This window comes from Betta splendens, chromosome 17 (assembly GCF_900634795.4).
Source record: "Betta splendens chromosome 17, fBetSpl5.4, whole genome shotgun sequence".
In the NCBI taxonomy this organism is placed as follows: Eukaryota; Metazoa; Chordata; class Actinopteri; order Anabantiformes; family Osphronemidae; genus Betta; species Betta splendens.
The window spans coordinates 7411526-7437687 of record NC_040897.2 but is presented as its reverse complement, the minus strand read 5'-3'; the positions used below and the strand labels follow the sequence as shown (position 1 = coordinate 7437687).

Genomic DNA, 26162 nt, shown 5'->3' with positions numbered 1-26162 from the left:
CAATTTAGATTCTTCAATTAACATGACTGCCTGCCTATGGACTGTAGTGGGGTAGATGGAGAACTCATCAGGGTACGAGGAGACTATGTAAACAGAAAGGCACCTGTGTGACACTGGGACTCAAATACAAGTTCTTCTTTGCACCAGGTAACAGTACTAATCACTACATGTACAGTAGATTTAATTGATTAAATAGAATTAATTAATCAGCTTTTAAAAATGCATACAATTGGTTGTGTTGTTAATAAGCCATTGTGTTGTCGTAATACTTTGCCTCAGGGCTCTAAAATAGGCTAATCCAGCTGCTGTAGTTCTCTTGTTAAAGGACTAAACTGCGTGAGATCGTTGAAATCTATCCTTTTTCCAATGGTACCTGAAGGCAACATGAGAGAGATTCACAAACGTGCTGTACGTGAACATCCTTGCGCAGCCGAACTACCCACCATGCAGCGCGGTCGCATACAACATAGCCATCTTGTCAGAGTGACTGCGGGAGGGAGGTAACTGTCGGCGCTGTTTAGGCTGTCATTTCTTTTAAAGCGTAGGACCTAAAAGTGTTTTCTTGCCTCGATCGGCGCTCCAGTCAAAAAAGTAGCACCGCCGGACGACTTTAAACTGGCCAAGCGAAGCGGAAGGACTGCTTTTACCAAGATGTCTCACATACTTGTTCCGACGTAGGGGGAGTGTACAGTAGTCAGTTGGCTTGACTTGCTAGCTAGCTCTGTGAGTGGAGGGCTGCGGGCCCTCCTCAGCCTAAAGTAGCTCCTTCAGCTGAGCAACATATTCTGCGACAACGACCATTTGACAGCTGCCTCAACCGGGATATAAGCAAGTCGGACCAGACAGACCGAGAGTCGTGGATTAAACCGCTACAGGCTGTTGGTGTCGGTATCTAAAGCCGCATTGCTGGATAAGACGACACGAAGTGTAGCGTTGCGTTATGAGCTCATGAAACGCAACAGGAGACCGAGAGAGGAAGAAGGATGGCGCAGATTCACCTCGACTGTGGTTCAGTTAGCTACGCAAAGTGGAATAAATCGAAGTGTGCTGTTTAATATGATCTAAGTCGCCGATCGCTGCAACCAGCTCGTCCCTTTTTGACCGAGGAGAACCATAGCCATACGGGGCCGGGAAATCAGGCTGTCAATATGTCGAAAATGCCGGCCAAAAAAAAGAGCTGCTTTCAGATCACAAGTGTGACTCAGGCCCAGGTGGCGGCTATCGGCGCCACCGACGACACGGAGAGTCTGGACGACCCAGACGAGTCGCGGACTGAAGACGTGTCGTCGGAAATATACGACATGTCGCGGGCGGAGTACGAGCCTGCGTGTGACAGGAGTTCCTCCGAAGAGGCCCTGAACAATGTCGGGGACATAGACACGGTCGGTGTCGTGGCACCATCACACATACCCGAGGTCGGCCAGTTGCCTGCACTGTCAACCATTCCTATGGAGTTTCCGAAAGCTGCAGTGGCGGCCTCGGCCCAAGGTGGACAGCCGCCGCAGGCACTCGGCGTTGCATCCGTCCTGCCCCCCATCACCCAGCTTGGGGTAATGCAGCAGCATCCCGCTCCAGCAGCCGGCGTGTCTGTGAACGCCTCCCAACCTGCCGCAGTGACCAGCTCAGGCCCTCCTCCCGCCACCTCCACAGTGGGTTGCACATCGCGCTTCAGGGTCATTAAACTCGACCACGGTACCGGAGAACCATTTCGCAGAGGCAGGTGGATGTGCACCGAGTTTTACGACAAGGACCCCGAGAGCTCTGCTGTAAGCAGGAGTGGAGACGGCGTGAGGCATTCCAGTACAACACTGGACCCCGCGGACAGAGACGGTGGGCTCATCCTCACCGGAGGTTCTGTAGTGGCCCCGAGTCAGGGCTTGGGCTCCCTGGCAGACACTGCCCTCTCCTCATCCCGCATGCATTCAGTGGAGACGCCGCCACAGCAACAGCTCCATCATCAGAACTACATTGCCTGTCCACAGGGGGTTAGTGGGTCCACCGTGCAGAGTGCTTTCTCCATCAGCAAACCTACGCCCGTCTCAGCTCAGCCGACGGTGGGCAGCCTCCAAGCTTCCGCTTCACAGAATGTGCTGCCCGTCGGACAGAACGGCCTCCCTCATTCGGGCGTCCACATACAGAAGTCCCCCATCATGCCTCCCTCATCTCAGTCCATTGTTTACCCTCCCCAGCAGCAGCAGCAGCAGCAACAGCAACTTCCTCTGGGCCACCACCTGACCAGCCAGTTGCCCGTATTGATACAGAACCAAACGGAGTACTATCAGCAGCCTGCTTCCCTGCAGCCTGGGCTCTCCACTGGCCCGTCCCTCCCAGTCTCCAGCCTCTCTGCGGGGCTGCAGACTGTGGGACAAGGGCCCGCTTCGATCATCCCTCCAGTGTCTGGAGTTCCATCTGTGCCAATTCAGGTTATAGATGTCGCTGTAACAGGAGTAACAGGGGTAACTGTTCCCACAGGGACATCGGTTTCGAGCCTCTTACAGCAGCAGGCTGTAGGAATGGGAGGCGTCGTAGGTGCCATACTGGTCGGTGGTTCCCCTCTGCAGCAGCAGACTGTGACTCAGTATGCAAACGTTGGACAGCCTCAACCCCACATTCTCAGCTCTACATCCTCTGGTGTACAAAATGTGCCTGCCATCGCAGTGAGTTCCAGTGTGCCCACCACTGTACTCCCTGCTGTGCCCAGTGCCTCCAGTGCAGCCATGCCAAATGTGACAACCTCCGGTTTGCCTCTGGGTCAGATACCCCACAACAAGACTCCAGCGGCTCTGGGCACGCAAGGCCTCCCAGCATCTGGATTTGGACAGGCAGAGGGCGGTGGTGGAAGGAAGTCAGAGGGTCTCGTCAACATGCAGTCTCCAGTTGTTTCTGGGAAAGACCTAGTGAAGCCCTTCATCCCGGAGAGCCTGCAGCTCACCACTCCGACTGTCAACAGCCTGTTAGGAATCCACATACCTGTCGATGGGGAGGAGGATAGGTAATGCATTTTATACATTTTGTTATATAACATAGCCATGCTTACTTTAGTGCATAGTATCCGAGGAGGATGGAAGCCTTAGCAATGACTGCCTCTCAGGTTGCTCATTTTCCTTGTGGTGCAGGGAAGAGAAACTTTTGCAGGAGGGAAAAGTCCTCCTTCTTTCTGTTATGCTTTCTGCAGTACATGCAACAAGCTGCCTGTGCTACCGCTACTCCTGGCTATTTGGTAATCGCCCTGCATGGGTCTTAACTTTTAATAACTTAGCTCCCGCTCTGGAAAAGAGTTTATATTCTAATCATTGCAGCACATGTTTGTTTTGGTTCCTCAGACCCTTCACAAAAGCATTTGCAGGTTGTCTTTTGTGTAATAGTTATTGTGTCTCCTATAACCACATTGTAAGTACATGCACATATTTATGTGACTTATGAGACGTGTCCTTTGTTGTTACTTTGCTGCTATGACATTTACTTCCTTTCCAAAGTAACCTCTGTCTCTGTGAGCGCCTGGCTCTTTGTTGTACCTACCGTACATGGCATGTGTTAGCGGAAGTGATGCAGGGCCTGAGATCTCAGTGGTTTTCATTTACGGTCTTGCAGGCACAGTGTGCAGACCAGACACGCTCAGTGGAGTGCAGAGCCATGGCGCTGCTTCAGTCTCTATCTGGGTGGACTGTCTATTCTACAGTAGTAACATGTGTTTGTCATGTGCCTGCTGGGAAGCGTAGTCTTCCAATAACCAAACCTAAGTTGTTTATAGTGGTTCTCTACATTCTACCATATTAATTAAGAGGTTTTAAATTATTAATTTCTGATCAAATTAGCGAAGAGTTACATTACCGCTTGTTTATTGAATTATTTGAAGCACTGGTGTCAGTGTCGTGTTTTTCTGGAGAACCTCTCCTTTGCCTCAGAGGGTCCAGCTCTGATGGTAGGGGGCTCTTACCACAACTGAGCACTATCAGTAATTGAGCAGTAGTCTTTCCACTGTGCCCCCATTCTGCTGATAAGACACATGACAGTGGGGTGTGTCAGCCGACTGTGTGTAGTTATGTCTTGGCAGATGACTCCACGTCCGTCCGTGTGTGTGTGTGTGTGTGTGCGTGTGCGTGTGTGTGTGTGTGTGTGTGTGTGTGTGTGTCCTTTGAACATGACTAAACACGCACCCCTATATGTTGTGCTCATGTTGACAGTGACAAGCTGACAGACTGCCGTTGTGTCATACTTTCGTGTATTGTTACCACTGCAGCCTGCGCTTTGTACCTGCCGCCCGACTGGTTGACTAGCATATGTGGCGTGACAGTTGTTCCCATACATGTGCTGTGCTGAATGACATTCCTTTGCAGAAGCTAGTGTGGTATGTTGAAAAGAGGTTGAGGAAGCTGCAGAGTGAAACCTGTGCCTCACTACAGTTGCTTGATGCACCGCCACCATTCTCTGAATGAAACAGAGACCTTTCACATAGTCTTGACTTCATGTGTAAAAAAAACAAACAAAAAAACCTACAAAGCCTAACAAACATGCCCCCCTTTTCCCTGCAAGCAATTAAAGTAGGTACAGATTAAAGTTGTTGATGATGATTTGCTCAACTTAATGGTTTCCAGGTGACTTTAACGACTTAAGGCATGAAATAACAGGCGTATTGTCTTTTTGTGGGATCGTGCATTACATCTGTAATGGATGTCGCTGAACCCCTGCTGTGTGAGCTGTGCTTTACTGTCCTCGCCCAAAATGACACAACTTAAGAGGCTGGAGACAGGAGCGTCTGCCACGTGGTGGTGGTGGTGGGGGGGGCGCCACTGTCAACTGTGTCTGTCTGTTGTCCGTGGGGGTGTCTATGAAACAGAATGGGCTGACTCACAGTGTGCAAGTATCCACACTTAAGGTAGAGGTTTCATTCACCGAGTGGATGACATGAACACACTCGTCCTGTGTGGGTGTTTGTGTGAGGCAGCATGTACTGCAGGGACCTCTGCTTTACTGCTGTATCCTGTTTTTAGTGCCCCCCCCCCTCACCACCACCACACTCCGCACCTTCTATTCATTTAATATTCCTTAGCTCACTCCCTGCTTCCGCACCGGGGCTTCTCGGTCGTATCGTGTGACATTTAGGGAGCATATTTCATGCAGAGTTCCCCATGGAGCCGCAGGTACGCCGACTTTGGCCTCGGCCTAAACCTGGCGACCACGAACAACGCTGCAGCGATAGAGCGTGAGCTGTAGAGCAGCGGCTGCAGGATGGTCAGCAGCGATACAGTAACATCACGTGGCAGCAATAATGTATGCACCACTCATGTCCTGCAGTCTTAACTCGGTCTTTTGAGTGATGATGTTTTATTGTGGTTGGACGAATGATGCAACAAGCTAAATAATTTTTCATACACACTAGTTTTCCTCGAAGCCTTTAAAGACTTTGACGGGTAAAATCTGAGGACTTTCCCTCTGTGTCATTATCACGATTTGACTTCTGAAGTTTCCCTTTAGGTTCTCTCGGTTCCCATCTTGTTAAACCAGGTTCTTTCATTCTCTCGCTTGTTTTTTAAGTTAGGGGAAGTTGGCTGTAAAAAGCTTGTTTGCATTTCAGTAAAAAAAAAACAAAAAAAGGGCTCCATGTGTTAATATGTTGATTTTGCAGATAGTGTTTGCTTGTTGCATGAATACGGTGTGCAAACAGTGCAACAGCTTGGGATTTTTGCTGGTTTTTAAACGGATCATTCTTAGAAGTACTGTGTGAACACTGTGGAAGAAGTTTCTGGGGGGGGGGCTGCCTGGCAGGGGTCGACCAGTTCCTCTGTGCTAACGGTGCTAGCACCCTTACATGTAGGTCCCAGCTTCTGGTGGCCGCCCGTGCTGTAATTACAGTAGCACTGGGTCCCCTCTGTGCTCCATCCCGGTCGTCTATTACCTGAAACCTCCCATAGGGTCCGTGAAATGTAAATAGTTTTGACCTACTTCTGCTCTGTGGCAGATGGGACTCCGCAGCTTTCAGCGCCTTCTTAGCCCTCTTCCCTCTGCACCCCCTGACTCGCACCCATCCAACGACTGCCATCCCACCTTCTTGGTAGTTTCTCAGTCGTAGCGGCGAAGCACAAGCTGAGTTGAAGACTACTCGGTGCTTGTGGTTTTCACACTGTAGCTGCTCGGCTCGCGTAGTTTCAGCTGTGATGGAACCTCCGCTGGAGTCTACATGCACGACGCCTCTGCAACACCGAGCACGAGTCAAAGTCTATTTCGGCACCTCTTCGTTTTCGCCGTGACTTTACTCGTTCGCTTTGCTCTCTTCGCTCATTTACTTGCATTGCGTTTCCAGCGCCCCACCACCACCCACTACCACTCCCACCAGCACCGCAATCAACACCTTCACGTATGGCCGCTGTTTGTTGACGCATGCTTGAGGAGTTCGTAAGGCTGTAATGAAGTTTAATACTGCGACTCTGGACCCGGCCACGTGTTTGCAGCACTGGCTCTGTTCTGGCTGGATGTGACATCAGTAAGCAGGAATGTACCAAAAGGTTATTTCTGTAAGCTGCCAGGTCTCAGGTTTATTATCCATATCTTTTCTTCTCGTCCACCTGTAAGAGGTAGATTTAGAAGGAGAAAAGGGGATTTTCCTTTCTTTAGAAGGAGTTCTCTCCTTCTGGGTCTCTGACGGAGGACTCGGGGGTTTATGGAGATGACACTCTTCACCACTGAACCCAGACACTAGATGTTTCACAAAGGAGCGCTTTCATAAATGGATACTGACATGATGCATTTTAAACTTACAAAGAGAACCATTGAGAGCGGGGTGTTTGCTACTTGAAAACAGGGAACGATGACTCCTCCGGTTCGTACCTCGTTCATGATTAGGTTGCTGGCCTGGACTCCAAGTCATCTGACCTCCATGATTTCAGCTGGTGGCCAACAAAACTTTTAGTCCTGGCTGCAGTGGGTGAAAAAAAGGTTTGCGCTTGCGACACGTGTGTGTGTGTGTGTGTGTGTGTGTGTGTGTGTGTGTGTGTGTGTGTGTGTGTGTGTGTGGAGGCTGTGCTTACATCCTTGCACAAAAAGTCAAATTAACCAGGAGGTATAGTAGGAGGAGTTTTGTGAGAGTGTTTAGTCATGAGGTAATGTGACAACAGGATTTTGTGCCAGAGATTTCTAGGAAAAGGAGCCTTGGCTGCCATAATATTCACACATGCTGCAAATCAACTCTTCATTTCACCAGTGTGTGCGCGTATGTGTGTGTGTGCGCGTAAAACCAAAAATGGCAGTGAGAAAGTGAGAAGATTCGTATGAGAGAAGTAGTCGTTTTTAAAAGACACAAGCTAGGAGTAGAAGTGTGTGTGTGTGTAGGGGCCAGAACAGGGATTTCCTTCCCCCTTCCCAACATACATCCCTTGGCATAGAACATTGTGTACTCGCAAACCACCAGGAATAATAGGGCCAATGTTGGACTTTATATTATGGGAGTATTTGACCCCCAAAGTCAACATGACTTTAAGATCCCATTTTAGCTAGTTTACTTTGCAGACTGCATTTAGTTGCGGGTAAAACAACCTAAATATGATGCAGCCTGTAGCTGATTGGTTGTCAGCCGCTCTCATCTGCTCTGTTTGAATGTGCCATATATTTCAGCGAAACCTTAGAGGCTCCTCCGCAGCCAAGTTAACCACTAGCGAAGGAGATTTCTTGTGGGGGGATAATGTTGCGCAAGTAAACACTTCTAGGAATCCCAACTATAGACTGCTTTCACTGTTTCAACTCTCCCCTATCTCTCTCCCCTCTCTCTCTCTCTCTCTCTCTCTCTCTCTCTCTCTTCTTCTCTTCCCCTAAACATGGTTGACACAGGAACCCTTCCAAGGCGTTCTACCAGGCCTTCCAGTCTGGCGGCAGATTAAGAGACTCAAAGGCCAACAGTGATAGGTACAGTACTATACTGGATTGGACTGGACTGGCCTGCAAGAATAATGTGTGTGCAGTGTTCAGTAGCAGTGAGCTTTGCTTTCTCCACGTGCATGGATTGCGTTTGGAAATTAAGCTTGGCAACAAGCACAGAACTGGCCCGAAGACTTCAACAACTTATCCTCTGTTTATTTTTCGACCTTTCTCTCCCGCTTTGGCGTTCTTCAGCACTCTTTTTTTGTGACTGCATATATAGTTTCAGGCACCTAAAAATAGTTATTTTCATTTGTTTGGCCACATCCGTAACATCTGATTTAACAGCTTGATTTCTAATGTTGGTGTAGAGATTAAAGCAATGGAATGGAGTCCCCAAAGTCCTTGGTACTCCCCTTTAGCACTGTCTGTGTACAGCCTTAAGGGTCCAACAGCCCGTCCTCACACATGCTGGACTCCATTCTAGTGATGGTGATAGAAAATGGCCAAATTTCTGAAAATAATACAGTTAGACGTTGAAACTTGTTGCCATCACCTTATTGGAAAATAGTGTGTGCGGAGTGTGTGCATGCTGTTTGCAACACAAATCCTAAATAACCAACTGAGCTGACTCTGCACCGTTTTTGTGCCATTGCGTCCAAGTGCTGCAGAACGAGTGTAGCACGCGGACTCGTACACACATTGGACGTACAGACGGCGTCCACTGGCGCTTACAGCAAAGTGGGGGACTGCAGATGTGCTCTGTGCACTTATAATGCTGTCTACAAAAATGAAAAGGGAACCACATAACACTAGTGCTGAGCGACAGGAAATGAAACTGTTTCAGAGAAAAATCAGCTGATGCACCCCAGCAACTGTAATATTAGCCTGGTGCTTTGAGTTGACTGTGCCTGGTAGAACTGGGCGATGCATGGTGGTTTTTAAGCCCTGATAAGTCAAGTGAGAGAGCCATGTAAAATCAGAGAGGAACAATGTGCTTTAACCAACCGCCCTCCCACCACCGTGATGCCATGTGGTCTAATTGTATAATGGCCTTCCTGTAGTTTTGAGTAAATGGCAGGTATAATGACAAACATCTGTGTGTTCTGTATGTTCTTGTCTGAAAACTAAATTTTAAATTAATTAAAAAAATTCTAAAAAAAAACTTTCTTTAATGTCAGGGAAGTTTTACAGCTGTTCTATGAGGTTGTCTGGAAGATGATGCACCGCTACTGTCCCTCGTAATCAGACCTGACTAAAGTCTTTCACGGTCTTATTTAATTAACTTTCTGTTTTGTGATAATGTAGAAGCATTAAACTCATGGAGTCAGACATACAACATTATCCTCTTAGCGCCTCCCCCTTATTGCTCCCTGTGCCTTTACAATTTATCCAGCATCAACGTGACACTACAGTGTTGAAGTGTTAAATAGACTTGCTTTACGCTTTGCCGCAGCCGCCCTTTGGACGTGGAGGCGTCTGGTCCCACGCGCCTAGCGACTCGTGCACCTGTCGTCCCCGTGCGTACGCTCGGGCCTCACCTCTGGCGCTCGCAACTTGTTTTATCACGTCTTCAAAGACGACTGCTCTTAAATATGCCAGTGGTTCTGCCAGAGGCGAGGAATGACAACTATTTGATGCTCAGATGAGTTATCCGGCCCCTCCTGCCAACACTTGGGCAGCGTAAACGTTGCAGCCTCTAATGGACGTTTTATTGACATTCCTATTTTACAGGGGACACTGTGCTCGGAGCTTGTAAACATCGCTCCTATTAATGTACGAGGTGAGGTTTACAGAGGCATTGGTTGCATAATCGGTGACAGAGTAGGTTCAAACCCTCATACGGATTCAGTTTCATAGCCCGCGGGCCTCTGGAGCTTGGGTTTATGAACTGGTCTCTTTGTAGATCTTTTGTACTCGTTAAAACTTTGCACAGTATTTTAGCAAATCAGAACCAGTACATACTGTACATCCCATTAGTTGTATTGCTCTTAAACCATACATTGACCATGTTTAGTGTTTGAAGGCGGGTGTTACATCACTTCTTGGCTTTGACAGACGAGGTCACGTGTGTGTGTGTGTCCGGAGTGCGAAGCAGGCACTCTCGCGCTGTGAGCTCCAGAACACTGCTCACTGCTGCCGCTTCCAAATTCTCCCCCAGTGCCAGTTGTTCCTGGAAGTTCTGCGTGAAGTACCAGATGGTGTCCTAATATGGCTTCGACTTGATTGTTATTCCTGCCTGCCTTATTGTACCCAGTGCGTACACAGCTGTAGTCCGCTGTGCAAGCCATCAGGTCAAAGGGATTTCACCCCCTTTCACTAGAGAGAAAGTCACACTTTTACTGTGCGCTGACTGTGAAAACTTGCCTCCTATTTGCATTATTGACATTTTCCAGTTTTTCCCTTTTCCTTTGTTTAACTTTAGGGGGATTGTCCCATGTGACTGTTGCCTGCGCTGAAGCCAGCTGGAGGAAAACCTAGAGTGAGGTCTTTCAGTTGTTAGGCCTTGGATAAACAATGTCAGTGCCAGTTGGCGCACAACTGAAAGCAATATTAGACAATTTTGATGATTTATTGTCCCGACTGCGTGAATTGAGGTGAGCAGCAGCAACAGTCCCCTCTGTGTGCGCGCATGATCGGCACGTCGCGCTGTAGTGTTTAATCGTGATTGGCTCGGAGCTCCAATGGCGAAAGCAACTGGAACAGACAGGAAAGGAAACACCTCCGTCATGGCTGAGCAAGTAACCATAGGGTCTGAGCTGACGGCTCAATCCTCCATTTGTCACTTGTGTAAGTTTAGGCCTTCTGTTGATGTTGCTGTACCTTATGGCGGCCGCACTGCGGTAAAGTCGCCTACTGCTATAGGGTGTGAGGCTTGTGTGGGTGCTGGCTTCATGTCAGAGCCCTTATTTACGGGCACGCGGTCCATTTGTCTCAACATGCATGTAGTGACAGAAAAAGTTATAATTTAGTTGATTTGAAACCTGGCTATCCATTTGTTTTACCTGGAGGCACATACAGTAACACTGTGGGTTAGGTTCTGAGCGGCCGATACTGAAGTCACCGTATGGCATTAAATCTCCCTGCGTTGGGTCTTTTGCTGGCAGAAGCATGTTTTTGTCCTCTATATTGTCTGATGAAGCAATAAGGGTGTAGCCTGCGGACTCAGCTCAGCCTCTGGGCACAGGCCTAATGGCAAGGACTGCAAGGCAGGGAGAATGTGGGAGTGAGACGCCTCGTCTAAATTAAACCCAGGTTTTGCTCTAGAGTAAGTTGAGCCAGAGGTTGTTTTTTTTTTCCTCAAACACATGGTTATGCAACCACGTGTGGGGGGTCATATTATGGCTCGGAGGGAATAAAAGACATACTAATGAGGCGCCGCTCGCGTCTGAAGCGCACGTTATTGGTTAAGTCACTCTGTGAAACTTGTACAAATCGTAGTTATGTGGGATCAAAAAGGCTGCAGCCCAGGTCATAGTGATGCGAGTGGTTTCATAGCAGCGGAGCTATGGGGAACACTCCCTCCCCCGGCGCTGGCGGCTGATGGCGATCGGCTGAGTGCTTCCTCCGGCCTCAGACGCGTGCTGTACGTTTGGATGGTGCGGAGGAAGAGAACATTTTGTCCTCGGGGGGGGGGTTCAGCCTGGCTACCTCACGGCAGCATCGATCCCCTGTCTGTCCTGAGGTCGTATATCACCCTGACTCTTATTGGAGGCTGAGGAGCAACACGGTGAACTGTCCTCATACTGTAGGTGCATATGCATGGTGTCGACGGTGGCACATTACATGAGTCACGCTACAGGTTTTAGGGGAAATGGCTTGAATGATTTCCCACAGGGTTTCATGCAGGTACTTGATGTCTCCCCTCTATGATCTATGACCAGCTGTTACTTGCTGCAATTAAAGTGTAACTGGATGAACTGGTACAGATTTTAGTCAAGACCTCAATGGGGCCTAAACGTTGACTCCAGCACCACCAGCAGGTCAAAACCTATTTCTCCACCTGTTCCAACTCCAAAAATAGACTAATAATTAATGTTAACGTAAGTGGTACATTGAAAAACGGAATGCTTGACATTTACAACTGTAGTAGTTCTGATATATTATTGCTGCAGTGTTTTCGTGGCACCGTTGTGCTGCTCTCCCGTCTGCGCTGCCACAGCAGAGAGCGGCCGCTGCTCTGTGCCGGTGATGGATTTAAAGACGTTGCTGTAACATATGGGTCAATGGGTTTGTGCTACAGCTCCACACCTTGACTAAACACATAGTCTTTAATACATTAGCCTGCATTAACTTGAACCTGGTGCCTGCCATCCCATCCCCCTGTAAACTCGGTGACCTGACCTAGATTTGATCTATAATGTATATGGCATGATCCAGAGTGGTGACAGCTCAATTTATATCATATGTCCTAGATTCCTGTGGTGAGCTCATGGCAGGTAGTGTGATTTATTGAGCACCGCTGTCTTTGTGTTTTCCCTGGATTTTAGTACTTCTTCTTATTGTGTTTCTTCAGTGGTTGGTTTATTTTTTCCTTACATTCTGTTGGTGAAAAGGAGCCTCACATATTCTTCTGAAACCTACGTTGTCGTTTCTAATCCTTGTTTTCTCTTTCCATGACAGTGCCTCTGGAACCAACGTTGTCGCCATTGATAATAAAATTGAACAGGCTATGGTGAGTCATTAATTTCACCATTTAACACAGGGACTCTTTTCTATTTACAACCAGTTCTAATCACTGTCTACACCGGTGTCTTTTAACTAGCTTGTCTGTTTTCCTGCAGGACCTGGTGAAAAGCCATCTGATGTATGCAGTGCGTGAAGAGGTGGAGGTCTTAAAAGAGCAGATCAAGGAGCTCTTTGAGAGGAACTCTGTGCTGGAGCGGGAGAACGCCGTGCTGAAATCTCTGGCCAACACCGAGCAGCTGTCTCAGCTCTCCACCCAGTCGTCGGCCAGCGCCGGCGCCACACCGCCACAGCAAGTACTGAGCCAGCCTCAGCAACAGGCTCAGCCTCCGCTTCAAGTCCAGCCTCATCCCCAGCCTCAGCCTCAGCCGCAGTTACAGCCGCAGCCTCAGCCGCAGTCACAGCCCCTGCCCCAGCCCCAGAACCTCCCCAAACCCCAGCAGCTCCAGACTCAGCCTCAGCTCGACCCCGGGCAACATCAACTGCAACCCAACGTCACCTCTGCTTGAAGCGCATCTGTCCCGCTTTATTTGGGGCTGGAAAAAATACAAGAGCATCTTCTCAAACAACTTATTACAGTTAGTGTATGTGAAATTAAAAAGAAGAAAAAAAAACGTTGTCTTCTTAGCCACCAGCTTGACCACAAAGTACAGTGCTTGTGTGTGCGCGTAAGTGTGTGAGGGAGAATTTTAAGGGTGAGACTGTGAATTGGTGTTGGGCCGTGAGCGTGTATGCATCTGTACTGTGGGCTTTTCCAGTGTTAATGCAATCATCTACAGAGAGACGGAGGGGAAAGTGTGTGTGTGTAGAGATGGAGCGTCTCAGGAAAGGTGGGGGGGGGGGGGTGCTTTCATATTGGTTGACCTGCTGGGCCCACGCTTGTGCAGGGGGTCTTTTCTCTGAGCGACCTCGAGCTAAAGCACCCCGCCCCCTGAACGGAGACGTGCTCAGACCAGGGGTGTGGAAACAGAGGGGATGGCCTCATGTAAGGGACACGTGGGTGTGATTGTCAAAAAAAGTGATTATTTTTTTAATGAGATAATCGAGTGGGTAAAGGGGTATTTTTAGCCTTGCTGTTTCATGCTGTTAAATAAGTGGGAGAGAGTCTGCTTGCCGGAGCGTCACACCGCTGCCGTTACATTAACGTAGAGTCCAATCCTCGTATCAGTCTTCTGAGTTCTACTGTTAAGTGTTTATTTATTACAGGGCTGCTATTTCCATTAATGAACAATTTCACAGATCCAGTTGGACAGTAGCCCGTTGACTTGGTTCCTCTGTTCAGATCGGCCGCGCTCCTTCAAATTGTAGGCAAGAATATCCTGACAGATGTTTAACACTAACTCCAATTCTACGCTGCAGTTGCCAACGTCTAGCTTGAGTCACGATCCAGCATGAATGTACATTTTTGTATACTATAAAGTATTAAGAGCCTTGATGGGTGACGCATCACCCGTTGACATCAAATCTTGACCTGCACGAGGCAGTGGAAGATTCAGTTGTGTGGGTAGTTTGTCTAAAGATGAATGAGTACTGCCATACCCCCTCCTTTCTTTGCTTCTTCATTGTTTTCCCTGAAGGGGCCCAGGGGAAAAGCTGTGAAATCATTCAACCTACTTTGTAACCAAAGATGCAAAGCTGTGTAAATTCATTATTTTTAAATGCACACTTTTTTTTTTTTACTTCCTCCTTCACAAAATTTTGTTGCTGTTCTGCATGTTCTGTAACCTTCAAACCACTTTCTTACCTCATTTTTATTCTGCACTCTTATTGTAAGATAGTCTGTGAACAGTGTAAATGGGTAAAATGATGCAGACAGAAAAATAACCTAGTGTTACTGACACTAGTCACAGAAAAATGAAGTGAGCCATGTTTTGTTCATTGAAATGGTGTTTGAATTTCATATGCCAATAGTTTTGTTACATTGCAAATTTTAATGTATTTAAATAAAAGCAATATTCAGATTCCAAAACACATTAATCTGTGCTCGTTTTCTGAAGTAGTCTGTTTTATACTTTAGTGGAAAACTGTTTGAAATTAGCACCAACATCTGGAAGCCTCTGCTACTTTTGATGAGTTAAATAAATTCTCTTCCTGTGTAGAACGAGGCTCCAGCTGCATGAAAGGTGTAAAGAATAGTGAGCACCTGACTCTGAATAATGGACTGAAGAATCTATACAAGTATAGCAATATTCAAAAGTAACCTCATTTATTTCAAACATTACAAAACAAGTCTCAAATGTCAACAGTATGAGTGTAGACATGCCGCTCTAGCAGATTCATAAGTGGTCAAAAATCTTCCGCTGTAGGAAATCCACATTACAAACAACTGAGGACAATGATATGGACCAAGAATTGGAACAAAAACCCACACTCCACTTCTTCTCATTGGTGCCACAGCTCCCATTAGTACAGGCAGTCAGTGGGTCTGTCCCGTCCGTTGCAAACGTGGTTTGGTGCGTGGGCATGAGCTTCACTCGTCACTGTCTCCTTGCTACTTAACCCACGGTAACAAATCGGCTGCCTTTGCTGTGTGCTGTGGCGGTGCGCTGATCTTTTAGGATGCGGAATCGCTCATTTAAAGTCATCGACGTTTGCTGTGGGAGGAATAGTTCGAAGGCATCATGTTAACAACAGATCAATGAAGCGACACAAACGCTTTGTGTTACTGCTAGCAAACACTAACCGGTTTCCCAACACTGTTTATGTCAAACTGCAGAGGCACGCCTTTTGGTATTTTCTTCTCTACTGGTTCCACTTTGAAGGGGACGGAGCTAGCAGCTGGAGGATGCAGGGTCCAAGCAGTGGGAGGCCTGTGAAGTAGTCACAGAAAAATTAATTCTATGTCTGGAGCTGGACTGGAACTGAGGTTTTGCAGTTAAAGCGATGATCACCATGTAGATTTGCAGTGAAGCTGGGCTGAGGGACACTTACTCAGGCTGAGTTCTGGCTGTAGGGTTGTCTATGGAAACAGTCAGGATTCCACTGCTGGCTGTCGATTGACGCCATCTTGTGGGCAGACGGAGAAGATGCATCATTTTATAGGAACAAAACGAATACTAACCTCTAAAATGACAATCAATGGTCTTTCCCCCGCAGTGATTCATATCCTCAGGGTGATATCCTCTTCCTTACATGCACAGACAATCTTCTATTTTGGCTGCAGTTGTAAAATGCCAGAACAACAACAAAACTCACTGGCGAGTTCTGACTGGTGGAGCGTGAGGCTTTGGCACTTGCGTTTGCACCTGCAGAGGAGATGATGAATGAAACTTTGCTGCACAAGCATCTATTGAATTGTTTGACTACTGTTAGTCTACAAACAGATCAGTTCAGAAAAATGGGTAAACTACTACTTTACAGAACTATGTACCTTTAGTCCCCTATGAAAAAGAAACGTGGCTTGACGCGCTTCCTTCCGCGTCTGCTGCATGGGTGGCAGTAGTCTATATTCGAAACACAAGAATAACATTGAAATACAGCTGCAGGCACACAAAAGCAGTAAGCTCAGATATGTACATGGTTCTCTATGCAGATTTTTAATTTGTAGCCCAAAACAGTGTTAAAATAACCGTTTCTGTATCTATGGAGCGCTGCATATGATTGCACAATAGAAATATACACATGGAAGATGTTCACCGTCGTCGCAGCTGAAACGGTCTCTTTACTGTTATTGCCCCTTGGCCTCTCTGTGGATCAGGCTGCCTGTACAGCTGACTCTGAACCTCTGGCTTCATGTACTGAGCGTCGGCGCGCTGAATGAAGGGTCTTGTTCTCTGCCTTGTTTTCTGCAAAAGGAGGTGAAGTGAAGGACAGACGCATGCCGTGGAAATTCACAATATAGAAGGTGATGAGAGAGTTGTGTTTTGTGTGATTTATTGTAATAACAAAAAGCAAATTAAAACACTGATGTGCACAATCAATAACCAAAGTCCAGCTGGGGAGATCAAAACATATTCCACCATAAAAGGGTATATTACTGCCTCATCTCGCATAGATAGGGACCATGTAAGCTGAACATACCAAGGCATAAACTATGATAACAGACACAATTTTTCCATTACATACAGCATCGACAAAAGAGAACTTCTGAAAAGCTGGACTGCATCTGTCAACACGTACTTTTGTATGCAACGGTTAAAATTAAACTGAGGAGGAAATGAAACCAACAAGCAGGCCACATTCCTTCACTTGTCTCTGTCTGAACAGTAGGAAGAAGCTGCTGACACCGACAGGACGTCCGGTAAAACAACGAAGAGTAATGACGGTTATTAGATGTCGTAGACCTTAGACAAGCGCAGCTTCGGTTACCAAGGTAACAGATGAAGATGACAAGGCTCTGGTTCAATCCAGATGATTCTGACTAAATCTGCCCTTGAGTGTTGTGCCATGTGTTCAGTTCACGTGTCGCTGGCTAAGAGGCGCATCTGATGCCAACTATGCGGTGCAGCGGGTCTCCTCTTACCTGGTGCAGTGCTGCTCTGTTGAGTTTGCCGGCTCGTTTTAGCAGGCCAGATGGCCTCCTGGCTGCCAGCCCAGCGATGACCCCCTGACCCCGCCGCCGACCCGGTGGCGGAGGGATCCGTCTGTTTCTTAATTTAGGTGGCGCTCCTCGGGCGACGCCGCCTCCTGGCGAGGAACACACACGGCCCACGTTACACGCGTGACTACAAGAGTGGCTCAGACAGACGTTTCCAACAGATGCCACACACACACAGACAGACACACACCCCTTTGCAGCGGTGCGGGCGTCCTCGGTGAAACTCCTTTCCCCTGCGTTAAACGGCCTTTCTTCTTGACTGGTCGTCGGTTCCCAGTGGCCTGTCTCCTTTTTAACTGTTGCTCTTTTTTGTTCAACCGAATGATGTCATCTGTTAAATGTGTCACACGAGCAACGATAAAAAAAAGAGTGCGTCTGAGCTCGAATGAGATTTCGCTAGCTTGTTAGCTCCTGACAGCCGCCCACCAATTAGTAAACTACTGGGAATCTTACCTAATGACATGTCGACTTTATCGGGCGCCGCTGCTCTTCTCCCTCGGCCTGTTTCAAAGTCTGCGTGGCTCATAGTTTCACGCCTCGCCTCGACGCCTCAGCGCAAAGAAATACGACAGTAGTGAGTAGTAACCGCGCTAGCAGCTCGTCCCCCTTTTCCAGGCTACGCTACAACAAACGCGAGCCCGCACCGAGCGTAAACGGCGCCGCGCATGCTCTGTGAGGACGCGCGCAGTGATTGTGGGAAATGAAGTTCAACGACACAAAAACACAGCGTTACAAAACCTGCAACCCGCGGAGCCAGTGTACGTGGTTGTGTAAAGGGGAAAGGAGCTCCACGCGAACGCGTTTCTCTGACTGGACCGACTCGGCGACGGCTGCTGCTACTTATTGTTTAGTTCGGTCAACTTTTAATAGTTGAAGCTAAATCCTCCCTTGACGTTGTGTTCACTGCATGTTCCGCACGAGACTGAGGTGAGTTATATCATCTGATCGTCGTGCTCTTGTCGCTTCTTTCATTTACTAACTCTGCTGTTTTTAGCTCAGGCGTGTATTTTAACGTTATTATTTAAGCGTTGTTTTATTTTACAGATCACCCTTTTTCTCTGCACCACAGCGACTCCTCGGCGCCGTGATCCACAGTAAACAACGGCCCCGTCTGACGCCGTCCTCCTGCTTCTTTGCAAGTGAACGCATCATGTCCGACAGGAAACGCAAGGCAACAAGTGCTGCTCCTGCTCCAGAAGAGCCCAGTGCCAAGCAGCAGAAGCTACCCTCCGTGAAGAAGGGCGCCGATGCGGGCTGCTGCCTGCAGGACCTTGTGGACCAGCAGAGGTCCGAGAAAAGGGGGATGGCGTTCAACCGGAAGCGCGTGCGATTCGTATCTGGCACTGAAAAGGTAAAGCAGGGATCAAAAGGAGTTTTGTACTGGATGTCAAGGGACCAACGGGTGCAAGGTAAACACATATAACGCAGCCAGTCAAAGAATGAGATGCAGGAACCTTCTCCATGTCTAATGGTGACGTGTGCTCCAGATAATTGGGCGCTGATCCACGCACAGCAGCTGGCTGTGGAGGAGAAGCTGCCGCTGCACGTCTGCTTTTGCCTGGTTGTCCCCAAATCGGAGCTTTCCACGCTGAGATACTACAGCTTCATGCTGAAAGGTCTGGAGGAGGTTGCACAGGTAGAGACTAAAACACAATAATGGATTCTGGTTATGCCTGAGTCGGTGGTTTATTCATTTGATTCATAGGGAGGTTACAGATTAAAGTACATCCTGCACGCTGAGATTCAGATTCAGTCAGTACCTATTAAATGTATACTTATACATATGAAATACAAAAAGAAAAAGGCTTTTCATAGTATTTCTACAAGGTTTAACTTTCTCCACTTCTTTTGTTTTTGTATGAAACAGGAATGCAAAAGCCTAAACATCCAGTTCCACCTGCTCCATGGTTCTGCAGGGGAGGTTCTGCCAGGCTTTGTGTCAGACCACAGCTTTGGGGCGCTGGTGACTGACTTCTCCCCCCTCCGAGAACCGCTGCAGTGGTTGGAAGACGTCAAAAAGAAGCTGCCAAAGGACGTTCCGTTCATTCAGGTCAGAATCCACGCGCGCACGGAAAACAGCAGGAAGTCACGGCTTCTGCTCAGTGAGCATCGCTGTGCCAAGATGATCGGATCAACGACAGTTCAGCCTAAAAACACAACCTAATGAATTCTATGTTCATGTATTTCACACTGGTTAATCGCCAACCATCTCTTCTACAGGTCGACGCCCATAATATTGTTCCCTGCTGGGTTGCATCACCCAAACTGGAGTACGCTGCCAGAACGATCAGAGGCAAAATCACCAATCTCCTGCCGGAGTTCCTCACCGGTTTCCCTCTGGTAGAAAAACATCCTCACACAGCAATAAGAACCGCAAAGGTGAGTGTAGAACAACAAAGAACATGTTCATATTAATCAGCTGTTGCAATAAGGAGTCATGTTAAAGGACTTGTAGTAATAATTTTATTATTCTATGATATTTGCTGTTTTGTAAGTGTTCACTAATCCCACATTGATGCTGCCACTGATGTGGAGTTCAGAACTAAGTCTGCTGCAGTTTAAGTCTTTTCAACCTTCAGCTTTCCCCTCTCTCTGCGCATCATTTATTGATGAGTGAATATGAAAACAGTAGACCTGTCCAAAGGTTTACATTTCCTACCCAGCATTACGTATTTAGGCTGCAGGGCTGCCTGTTTTCTCCGCGGTGCTGTGATTGAAATGCCACTCACTGCCGTGAGCCCCTCAGCGATGCGGGGTGAAGGGCTCAGAACCCCCTTCGCGGCTTTTGAAGTTCGCAGCGCTCGATAACGCCTGAGAATATTCCAGCTCGTCACTGTCAGCCGCGATCCCCGCTGACTTTTTTTTTTTTTTTTTTTGCTGTTTTGTGCCTCCTTCACCTTCGCAAGCCCGTCGACTGGGACAAAACGCTGGCCTCTCTGAATGTGGACAGGTCCGTGGGAGAGACGGCGTGGGCGAGCGCGGGCACCAGGGCGGGGATGGCCGTGCTGCAGTCCTTCATCGATGAGCGCCTCAAGTTGTTTAAGACCCACCGTAATGACCCCAACGCCGCGGCCCTGAGCCAGCTCTCCCCCTGGATCCGCTTCGGTCAGTAGAATCACGCCACTCACGCTGAATGTGAATGTTCTAAATGTCACTGATACTGTCACTAGAGTTTAATGTTTGAATAAACCTTTTGTAAACTCCAACAAAGACAGAATGTTTGCGTTTCATATATTTCCTGGTTTCTATACGGGCGTTGTGCATTGAATAGTTAGACACTAAACAAACTGTTTCTTTTTTCCCATCAGGCCACCTGTCTGCCCAGCGTGTGGCGCTGCAGGTTAAGCACTGCAAAAAGGGCTCCAGCGAGTCCGTCGCCTCCTTTCTGGAGGAGCTGGTGGTTCGCAGAGAGCTGACGGACAACTTCTGCTTCTACAACAAGAACTATGACAGCGTAGAAGGTTGGTGGAGGCCTCATGAAGCTGCCGTCTGTACTGATGGCTGCATCAGTCACATCAACCAGAGGTGTGTGTGTGTGTGTGTGTGTGTGTGTGTGTGTGTGTGTGTGTGTGTGTGTGTGTGTGTGTGTGTGTGTGTGTGTGTGTGTGTGTGTGTGTCTGCGTGTGTGTGTCTGTGTGTGTGTGTCTGCGTGTGTGCGTGTCTGCGTGCGTGTCTGCGCGCGTGTCTGCGCGCGTGCGTGCGTGCGTGTGTGTGTGTGTGTGTGACACTCAGGTGCATATGACTGGGCTCAGCAGACTTTAAAGGCTCACGCCAAAGACAAGAGGTCGTATCTCTACACGCGGGAGCACCTGGAGACAGCAAAGACGCATGATAAACTGTGGAACGCAGCTCAGGTACATGCAGCTCAAATCACAGCAGCTCCGTTTAGCCTGCGTTGCCGTTTGACTCTTATACTTTTATTGTGTGACTTTGTTAGTACCAGATGATCATAGAGGGGAAGATGCATGGCTTCCTGAGGATGTACTGGGCCAAAAAGATCCTGGAGTGGACCTCCTCCCCAGAGGAGGCTCTGTCCATCGCCCTGTACCTGAACGATCGCTATAACCTCGACGGCCAGGACCCCAACGGCTTTGTTGGTAAGGGCTTCAATTGTGTGTGTTGTGTGATCGTTTTGTCTCCCTCACGTTCTAATCCTCCACTGCTGTTTGTTTGCATACTGCAGGCTGCATGTGGTCTATCTGTGGCATCCATGACCAGGGCTGGGCAGAAAGGCCTGTGTTCGGAAAGATCCGCTACATGAACTACAGCGGCTGCAAGCGGAAGTTTGACGTAGCCAAGTTCGAGAGGAGTTACTGTCCCAAAACCCTTTGAAGCATAAAGTAGAAGGATGGGAATGAAATCCCTCCTGTGTCATGACCTCAGGGAGCATTTGTTCAACATCTCTAGCAGGTTTATAACACATCAAATTGCTCCAGACTGTTGCTTTCACTTTGTTTTCTTTGTTTTTGTTCTACTGTCATACTGATAGTTTACTGTTTGTTAGGTTTTTGCATTTCATTTTGAATTTTATACTGTACTTGTGTGTGTAATTTTTAAGGTAGAGCTCAGAGGATTTGACCTTTTGTTTTAACTCTGAAGTAATAAATGACGTACGTTTAACATGTGTCACTTTGTTTCTTCTGCAGAAATACACAATGTGTTGTATTTACTCTGGTGCAAACATCATCACCATCATAATGGTTCTGTTTAGATGTAACCAGGCTGCATGTGGGTGTGGGGTATAATAACCACGAGTGTTATGTAGTGATTACGGTGATTCACCGGTGGAAGGTTCTCCGGTGTAAGAGTTAATTATATAATCATATGTTGTTAAAGTTGAATATGAAAATCAGCAGGACTCTGAGTTCTAGTAAGAACAAGGCCTGAGGAGCTAAATGCATTCACTCTCCTACAAGAGGAGAGTGCAGCTTCTTAACAAGCATCACCTTCAGTAATGAGCAGTAAACGCTATAAACGCGCTTAAGCGCGAAACCCTGCAGATGAAGACGAGCGTCTCCACGTTTAAATATTCATTTCCTGCCGCTGCCGGTGTAAACGGACGGAGTTGTTTCATCCGCCCACTGCTCAGTGAACACTCGTAATGGACGAGTGACACAAAGAGGACGTCACTGGCAGCATCCGCGCTTCTCGATCCTCTTCATGTTATTGAAACCATTCTCAACAGGCCTTGAAGGCAGCGCCTGCTAAAACACGGGTCGCTTTTAGAGCCGGGGCCCGTTTACATTAGCGGACATCTGGCTCCTGACTGGAAACGGTGCGTGTCTCACTCCTGTCCCCTCAGACGCAGCAGCGGCGTGTCTTTAACGTCCACGCGTGCAGACGTGCAGTGAAGCAGCGCATCTCCCCCCTCTTTATCAGAAACAGAGTTCGAGTAAGTTTATGTTTGCGCTGACCTTCAGCGCAGTTCACGGCGCAGCGCCTTTACTCCGTGGCTGAACCCACTGCTGCAGAGACGTGGCTGTTCGATGAGAGCGATTTTCAGGAGCGTGGGAGAGAAAATGCCTTTAGGCGTTTCTCATACGATACTCGTTCACCCACCAGCTGTCGTCGTCATTTCTGGCCACACAATCAGACTGCATTTATTGCATTTACTCCCCATCCATTGGTTTTCTACCACTGTCGGGGTCACGGAGAGCCCACCGCCTTCAAATGGCTAAGCCTTAAATGAATTAGAGCAGATGTTAATTCCATTTGATTTATTTTAAGTGCATTTGTTATGCAGTCACTGTAGACATGCTGGTGTTTAATCGTGCAGAATTAACACTGACAGACTCACTCCACATTTGATGAAGGGACAATAATTAAAATTATTGTTTAGGAAACAGTTCTAATAACACAAGTAGAGCTGAAGTCGACGAACATGAAGCGATCATCGTTGGTTTGTCGGAACATCAGCGCAGCTGTGACTTCGGGTTGTGAAACAGTTCGTTCGCTTCACTCTGCGACAGATCTTCTGTCACAAACAGCCAATTACTGTCTGTAGCCGATTCTGTGGCTCAGTGTTTGAGCGCACGGCTGATGAAGCGTCCATACCTCAGTCCGCCGCCTTAAAGCAGCTGCATCGACTATGCTGCCTGAGTTTTTAAATTAGAAGTCACAACTCTCATTATGCTGGGAGTCAGAACCTGCCTCGCTGACGCAGGTCTTAATGGACACAAACACATTTAATTGCCGGCTCTAAACACGTGATGTGAGGCCTTTTTACCCTTTCTCCTTCTATGATAATGTTGTCATACTATATATAGTTCATCTACAGCTATGAAATTTCCCCTGTATTTTCCGATTCAGGTCACTTTAATGTCACAGCTTCCACATTGTGCCCACATAATGACTCCAAGCTAAAATATGTGGACCTTGTGCTTCCAGCTGTTCCATCAAAGCGCTGCAGGTGGTGATAATAACCATGCTCCTGAAATACCGCTTCCTGGGTGATCCATGGCTCTATTCGTGGAGCCACAGGCAGACGACGGGTTCTGTTATGATGTTATGGCAACGCACACCTAACGACGCTGTATTGGACCATTTAGAACTTTTCCCTCCAACGAATTCATCACCGTCTTTTTCACAGTAGCGACTCAGTGACATCACGTTCTCCTCCATCACCTCCATCGTCTCCATCACCTCCATCACCTTCATCACCTCCATCACCTCCATCGCCTCCATTCACCTCCATGGCCTTATTCCTCTTCACTGCAGGGACCCCAGCCCAGCTTCTAATGGATCCACCTCCTTCCTCCTAAATAACCCTGATGTGATCCGTACAAAAACACCATCAGTGACTCAGCACTCACGTTTCTTTCCACGACCAAACACAGTAAAAACAATACATCTTCTGGCACATCCCAGTAAACACCAAGTGTCAGCTGGTCGCTCTGATCAGGCTCAAATCTGGGATTTAATGCACATGTCAATATTAAATATACAAAAGCTAAACATACATGCTTTCATTTATATGAGATGTCGTGTATTTACACAGAGTTGGTTATATATCCTCATGTACTTTAACATACGCAGGCAATGTAAAAATGAGCATGTGCACAAAAACACAGTTTGTTCTACTATCTGAAAATCACAAACGTGTTTGTTACAGAAATACAGAATTATTACAAACACTACTAAAAGACCTCGGTTCCCTGCTTTAATTAACTGCTGCTGTTTTCACTGCCTCAAAATGAGAATTACAGTTGCCGTCTGCATTCTGGGCGGCGTCACATTAGTCCTCCATCAAAGTGTGACTGAAGGTAATGAAGAGGATTCTGCCGTCTGGAGAACGTTCGGATGCTTCTGAAGAGTGTGCAGCACATGGGAGCGTGTGTATTATCCTTAAATGCGCCTCTTTACAGGTGTCTCACGTAGCCGCTGGTCGGCGAATCCTCGGGGACAAAACCTTTCCGTTCAAAGGACTCGGAGCTGTTTTGAAGACAAACGGGTGGAAGGTGAGGAAAAGGAAAAACCCACTGGACAGAACGGCTTCGAGGCCCGTTCTCAGACCCTAACTCAGGTTGCTGCGCTGGGTCATCTGCACGCTGGCGGCCTTGGGCCAGCCGTTGGAGTAGCACGTGACGCGGCAGAACATCTCCCTGAAGCGGGTGGACATGACGTTGTAGAGGATGGGGTTGATGGTGGAGCTCAGGTAGAAGCAGACGCCGGACACCACGTGGACGCGCTCGAAGGCCCGGAGGTGCTGCTCGGAGGCGGCGTCCATGTAGCTCCACATCAGGCGGTCGGCGTGGAAGGGGGCCCAGCAGAGGCCGAAGACCGCCACCAGCACGCCTGGGGCCCCGGGGGGGGACACAAGGGGACAGGTGAGGTTGGCAACAGACACGCGCACGCACACGCGCACGCGCACGCACACACGGTGACGTCAGTCAAACCAGCGATGTGTGAATGGCGACAAGACAGAAGCAGAGGCCCATGGGAATAAGTTATAAATAGTGGAGGAGAAGTGGACTGAAACAGCCAGCGTAATCAACCAACACATGCACGGTCCAATCGCATGCCCTCCTCGGTTGCCTAGCAACCCTGTCAAACGCATGTAAATATGACACCTACACAGCATCTTGGTGACCTGCACATTGCGTTTGGTCAGTCTGTGGGTGTTGGACTGCGAGAGGCCCCCGGATCCGGAGGCGCCGCCGCGGTCCAGAACCGCCAGCGCCCGGTCCCTTCGCAGCTGCAGGCCGATGAGCAGGTAGAGCACGCTCATGATCAGCATGGGGAGCAGGAAGAAGACCAGGGTGGACGCCAGGATGATCACGCTGTAGATCCAGGCGGGCCCGACCAGATCTGAGGGTGGACACACAGCACAGAGCGCAGCGCGTCAGCGGCGCGGGGCGACGCAGCACGGACGGGACGGCGGCACCTACGGCAGATGGCGGAGCGCGGGAAGCGGCGGCCGAACTTGGGCGGCAGCAGCGCCACGCCGTGCAGGCTGGCGTTGGGCACGGCGCACAGCATGGACGCCGCCCACAGCGCCGCGACCACCCTCCTGGCGTGGGCCCGCGTGGCCACGCGCCGCACCCTGAGCGGGTGCACCACGGCCGCGTAGCGCTCCGCGCTGAGCGCCGTGACGTTGAGCACGGACGCGAAGCACACGGCCTCGAACAGGAAGGTGCGGAAGCGGCAGCCGCCCGCGCCGAGCGGGAAGGGGTAGTTCCGCCACATCTCGTAGAGCTCCAGGGGCATGCCCACGAGCAGCACCAGCAGGTCGGACGCGGCCAGGCTCAGCAGGTAGTAGTTGGTGGCCGTCTGCATCACCCTGTAGCGCAGGATGACCACGCAGGTGAGGGAGTTGCCCAGGACGCCCACCGCGAAGATGGCGAGGTAGGCCGCGCACACGGGGAGGAAGGCGGGGCTCCGCGGCGGCCCCAGGTGCCGCGCCAGGTACGCCTCCTCGCTCAGACACAGCTCCTGGAGGTCCTGCGCGGTGGCGTCGGCCAGGACCCAGGAGACGTTCATGCCGCACAGCACGGCGGCCCGCGGGCAGCCGGCGCCCTGGTACACGGGGCCGTCGCTGCTCAGGAGAGCCTCCAGGGAGCAGTTGGGCCGCGCCATGCTGCCGGCGGGGCGA

At 48.9% G+C, this 26162-nt stretch overlaps 4 protein-coding genes across 6 annotated transcripts; 2 read left to right on the top strand and 2 right to left on the bottom strand.

The window, feature by feature from the left end:
• Nucleotides 1-454: 454 nt before the first annotated feature.
• Nucleotides 455-14507, top strand: LOC114844054 (TSC22 domain family protein 2-like). 2 transcript variants are annotated; one of them, XM_055503698.1, is made up of 4 exons: nt 455-2992; nt 7822-7896; nt 12472-12523; nt 12633-14507. In XM_055503698.1, the coding sequence occupies exons 1-4, from the start codon at nt 1149-1151 to the stop codon at nt 13041-13043; spliced, it is 2382 nt and encodes a 793-aa protein (XP_055359673.1). In that variant the 5' UTR covers nt 455-1148; the 3' UTR covers nt 13044-14507. The 2 variants fall into 2 exon arrangements, with proteins under 2 accessions (XP_055359673.1, XP_028986918.1); XM_029131085.3 differs by lacking the exon at nt 7822-7896 and having other exon boundaries at nt 456-2992.
• Nucleotides 14508-14723: 216 nt separating this feature from the next.
• Nucleotides 14724-17743, bottom strand: LOC114844056 (UAP56-interacting factor-like). The gene is made up of 9 exons (XM_029131088.3): nt 17525-17743; nt 17262-17402; nt 16997-17160; nt 16171-16319; nt 15905-15977; nt 15730-15779; nt 15466-15540; nt 15218-15344; nt 14724-15128 (listed from the first exon to the last, which is right to left on the bottom strand). Exons 1-9 carry the CDS (start codon nt 17595-17597, stop codon nt 15030-15032), a joined length of 951 nt encoding a protein of 316 aa, XP_028986921.1. The 5' UTR covers nt 17598-17743; the 3' UTR covers nt 14724-15029.
• A 63-nt stretch (nt 17744-17806) lies between these two features.
• cpdp (CPD photolyase) lies at nt 17807-21691 on the top strand. Of its 2 annotated transcripts, none has more exons than XM_029131087.3 (10): nt 17807-17998; nt 18141-18480; nt 18559-18707; nt 18939-19121; nt 19292-19450; nt 19978-20176; nt 20380-20532; nt 20804-20925; nt 21009-21168; nt 21255-21691. In XM_029131087.3, exons 2-10 carry the CDS (start codon nt 18222-18224, stop codon nt 21401-21403), a joined length of 1533 nt encoding a protein of 510 aa, XP_028986920.1. In that variant the 5' UTR covers nt 17807-17998; nt 18141-18221; the 3' UTR covers nt 21404-21691. The 2 variants fall into 2 exon arrangements, with proteins under 2 accessions (XP_028986920.1, XP_028986919.1); XM_029131086.3 differs by having other exon boundaries at nt 17812-17998; nt 18116-18480.
• A 2444-nt stretch (nt 21692-24135) lies between these two features.
• On the bottom strand, nt 24136-26146 carry LOC114845111 (neuromedin-U receptor 1-like). Its single transcript, XM_055503729.1, has 4 exons — nt 25459-26146; nt 25145-25378; nt 24590-24865; nt 24136-24502 (listed from the first exon to the last, which is right to left on the bottom strand). Exons 1-4 carry the CDS (start codon nt 26144-26146, stop codon nt 24441-24443), a joined length of 1260 nt encoding a protein of 419 aa, XP_055359704.1. The 3' UTR covers nt 24136-24440.
• Nucleotides 26147-26162: the final 16 nt, after the last annotated feature.

Coding starts and splice junctions, on each gene's coding strand:
- LOC114844054 (XM_055503698.1), top strand. CDS start 1,149: ATGTCGAAAATGCCGGCCAAAAAAAAGAGCTGCTTTCAGATCACAAGT. Junction 2,993..7,821: donor GTCGATGGGGAGGAGGATAG/GTAATGCATTTT, acceptor TGGTTGACACAG/GAACCCTTCCAAGGCGTTCT. Junction 7,897..12,471: donor TCAAAGGCCAACAGTGATAG/GTACAGTACTAT, acceptor TTTCCATGACAG/TGCCTCTGGAACCAACGTTG.
- LOC114844056 (XM_029131088.3), bottom strand. CDS start 17,597: ATGAGCCACGCAGACTTTGAAACAGGCCGAGGGAGAAGAGCAGCGGCG. Junction 15,780..15,904: donor TTTTTCATAGGGGACTAAAG/GTACATAGTTCT, acceptor TCTCCTCTGCAG/GTGCAAACGCAAGTGCCAAA. Junction 15,345..15,465: donor ACAGCCAGAACTCAGCCTGA/GTAAGTGTCCCT, acceptor ACTACTTCACAG/GCCTCCCACTGCTTGGACCC.
- cpdp (XM_029131086.3), top strand. CDS start 17,979: ATGTTCCGCACGAGACTGAG. Junction 20,926..21,008: donor AACTGTGGAACGCAGCTCAG/GTACATGCAGCT, acceptor TGACTTTGTTAG/TACCAGATGATCATAGAGGG. Junction 21,169..21,254: donor GGACCCCAACGGCTTTGTTG/GTAAGGGCTTCA, acceptor TGCATACTGCAG/GCTGCATGTGGTCTATCTGT.
- LOC114845111 (XM_055503729.1), bottom strand. CDS start 26,146: ATGGCGCGGCCCAACTGCTCCCTGGAGGCTCTCCTGAGCAGCGACGGC. Junction 25,379..25,458: donor CCCGCGCTCCGCCATCTGCC/GTAGGTGCCGCC, acceptor GTCCACCCTCAG/ATCTGGTCGGGCCCGCCTGG. Junction 24,866..25,144: donor GCAGGTCACCAAGATGCTGT/GTAGGTGTCATA, acceptor CCGGGGCCCCAG/GCGTGCTGGTGGCGGTCTTC.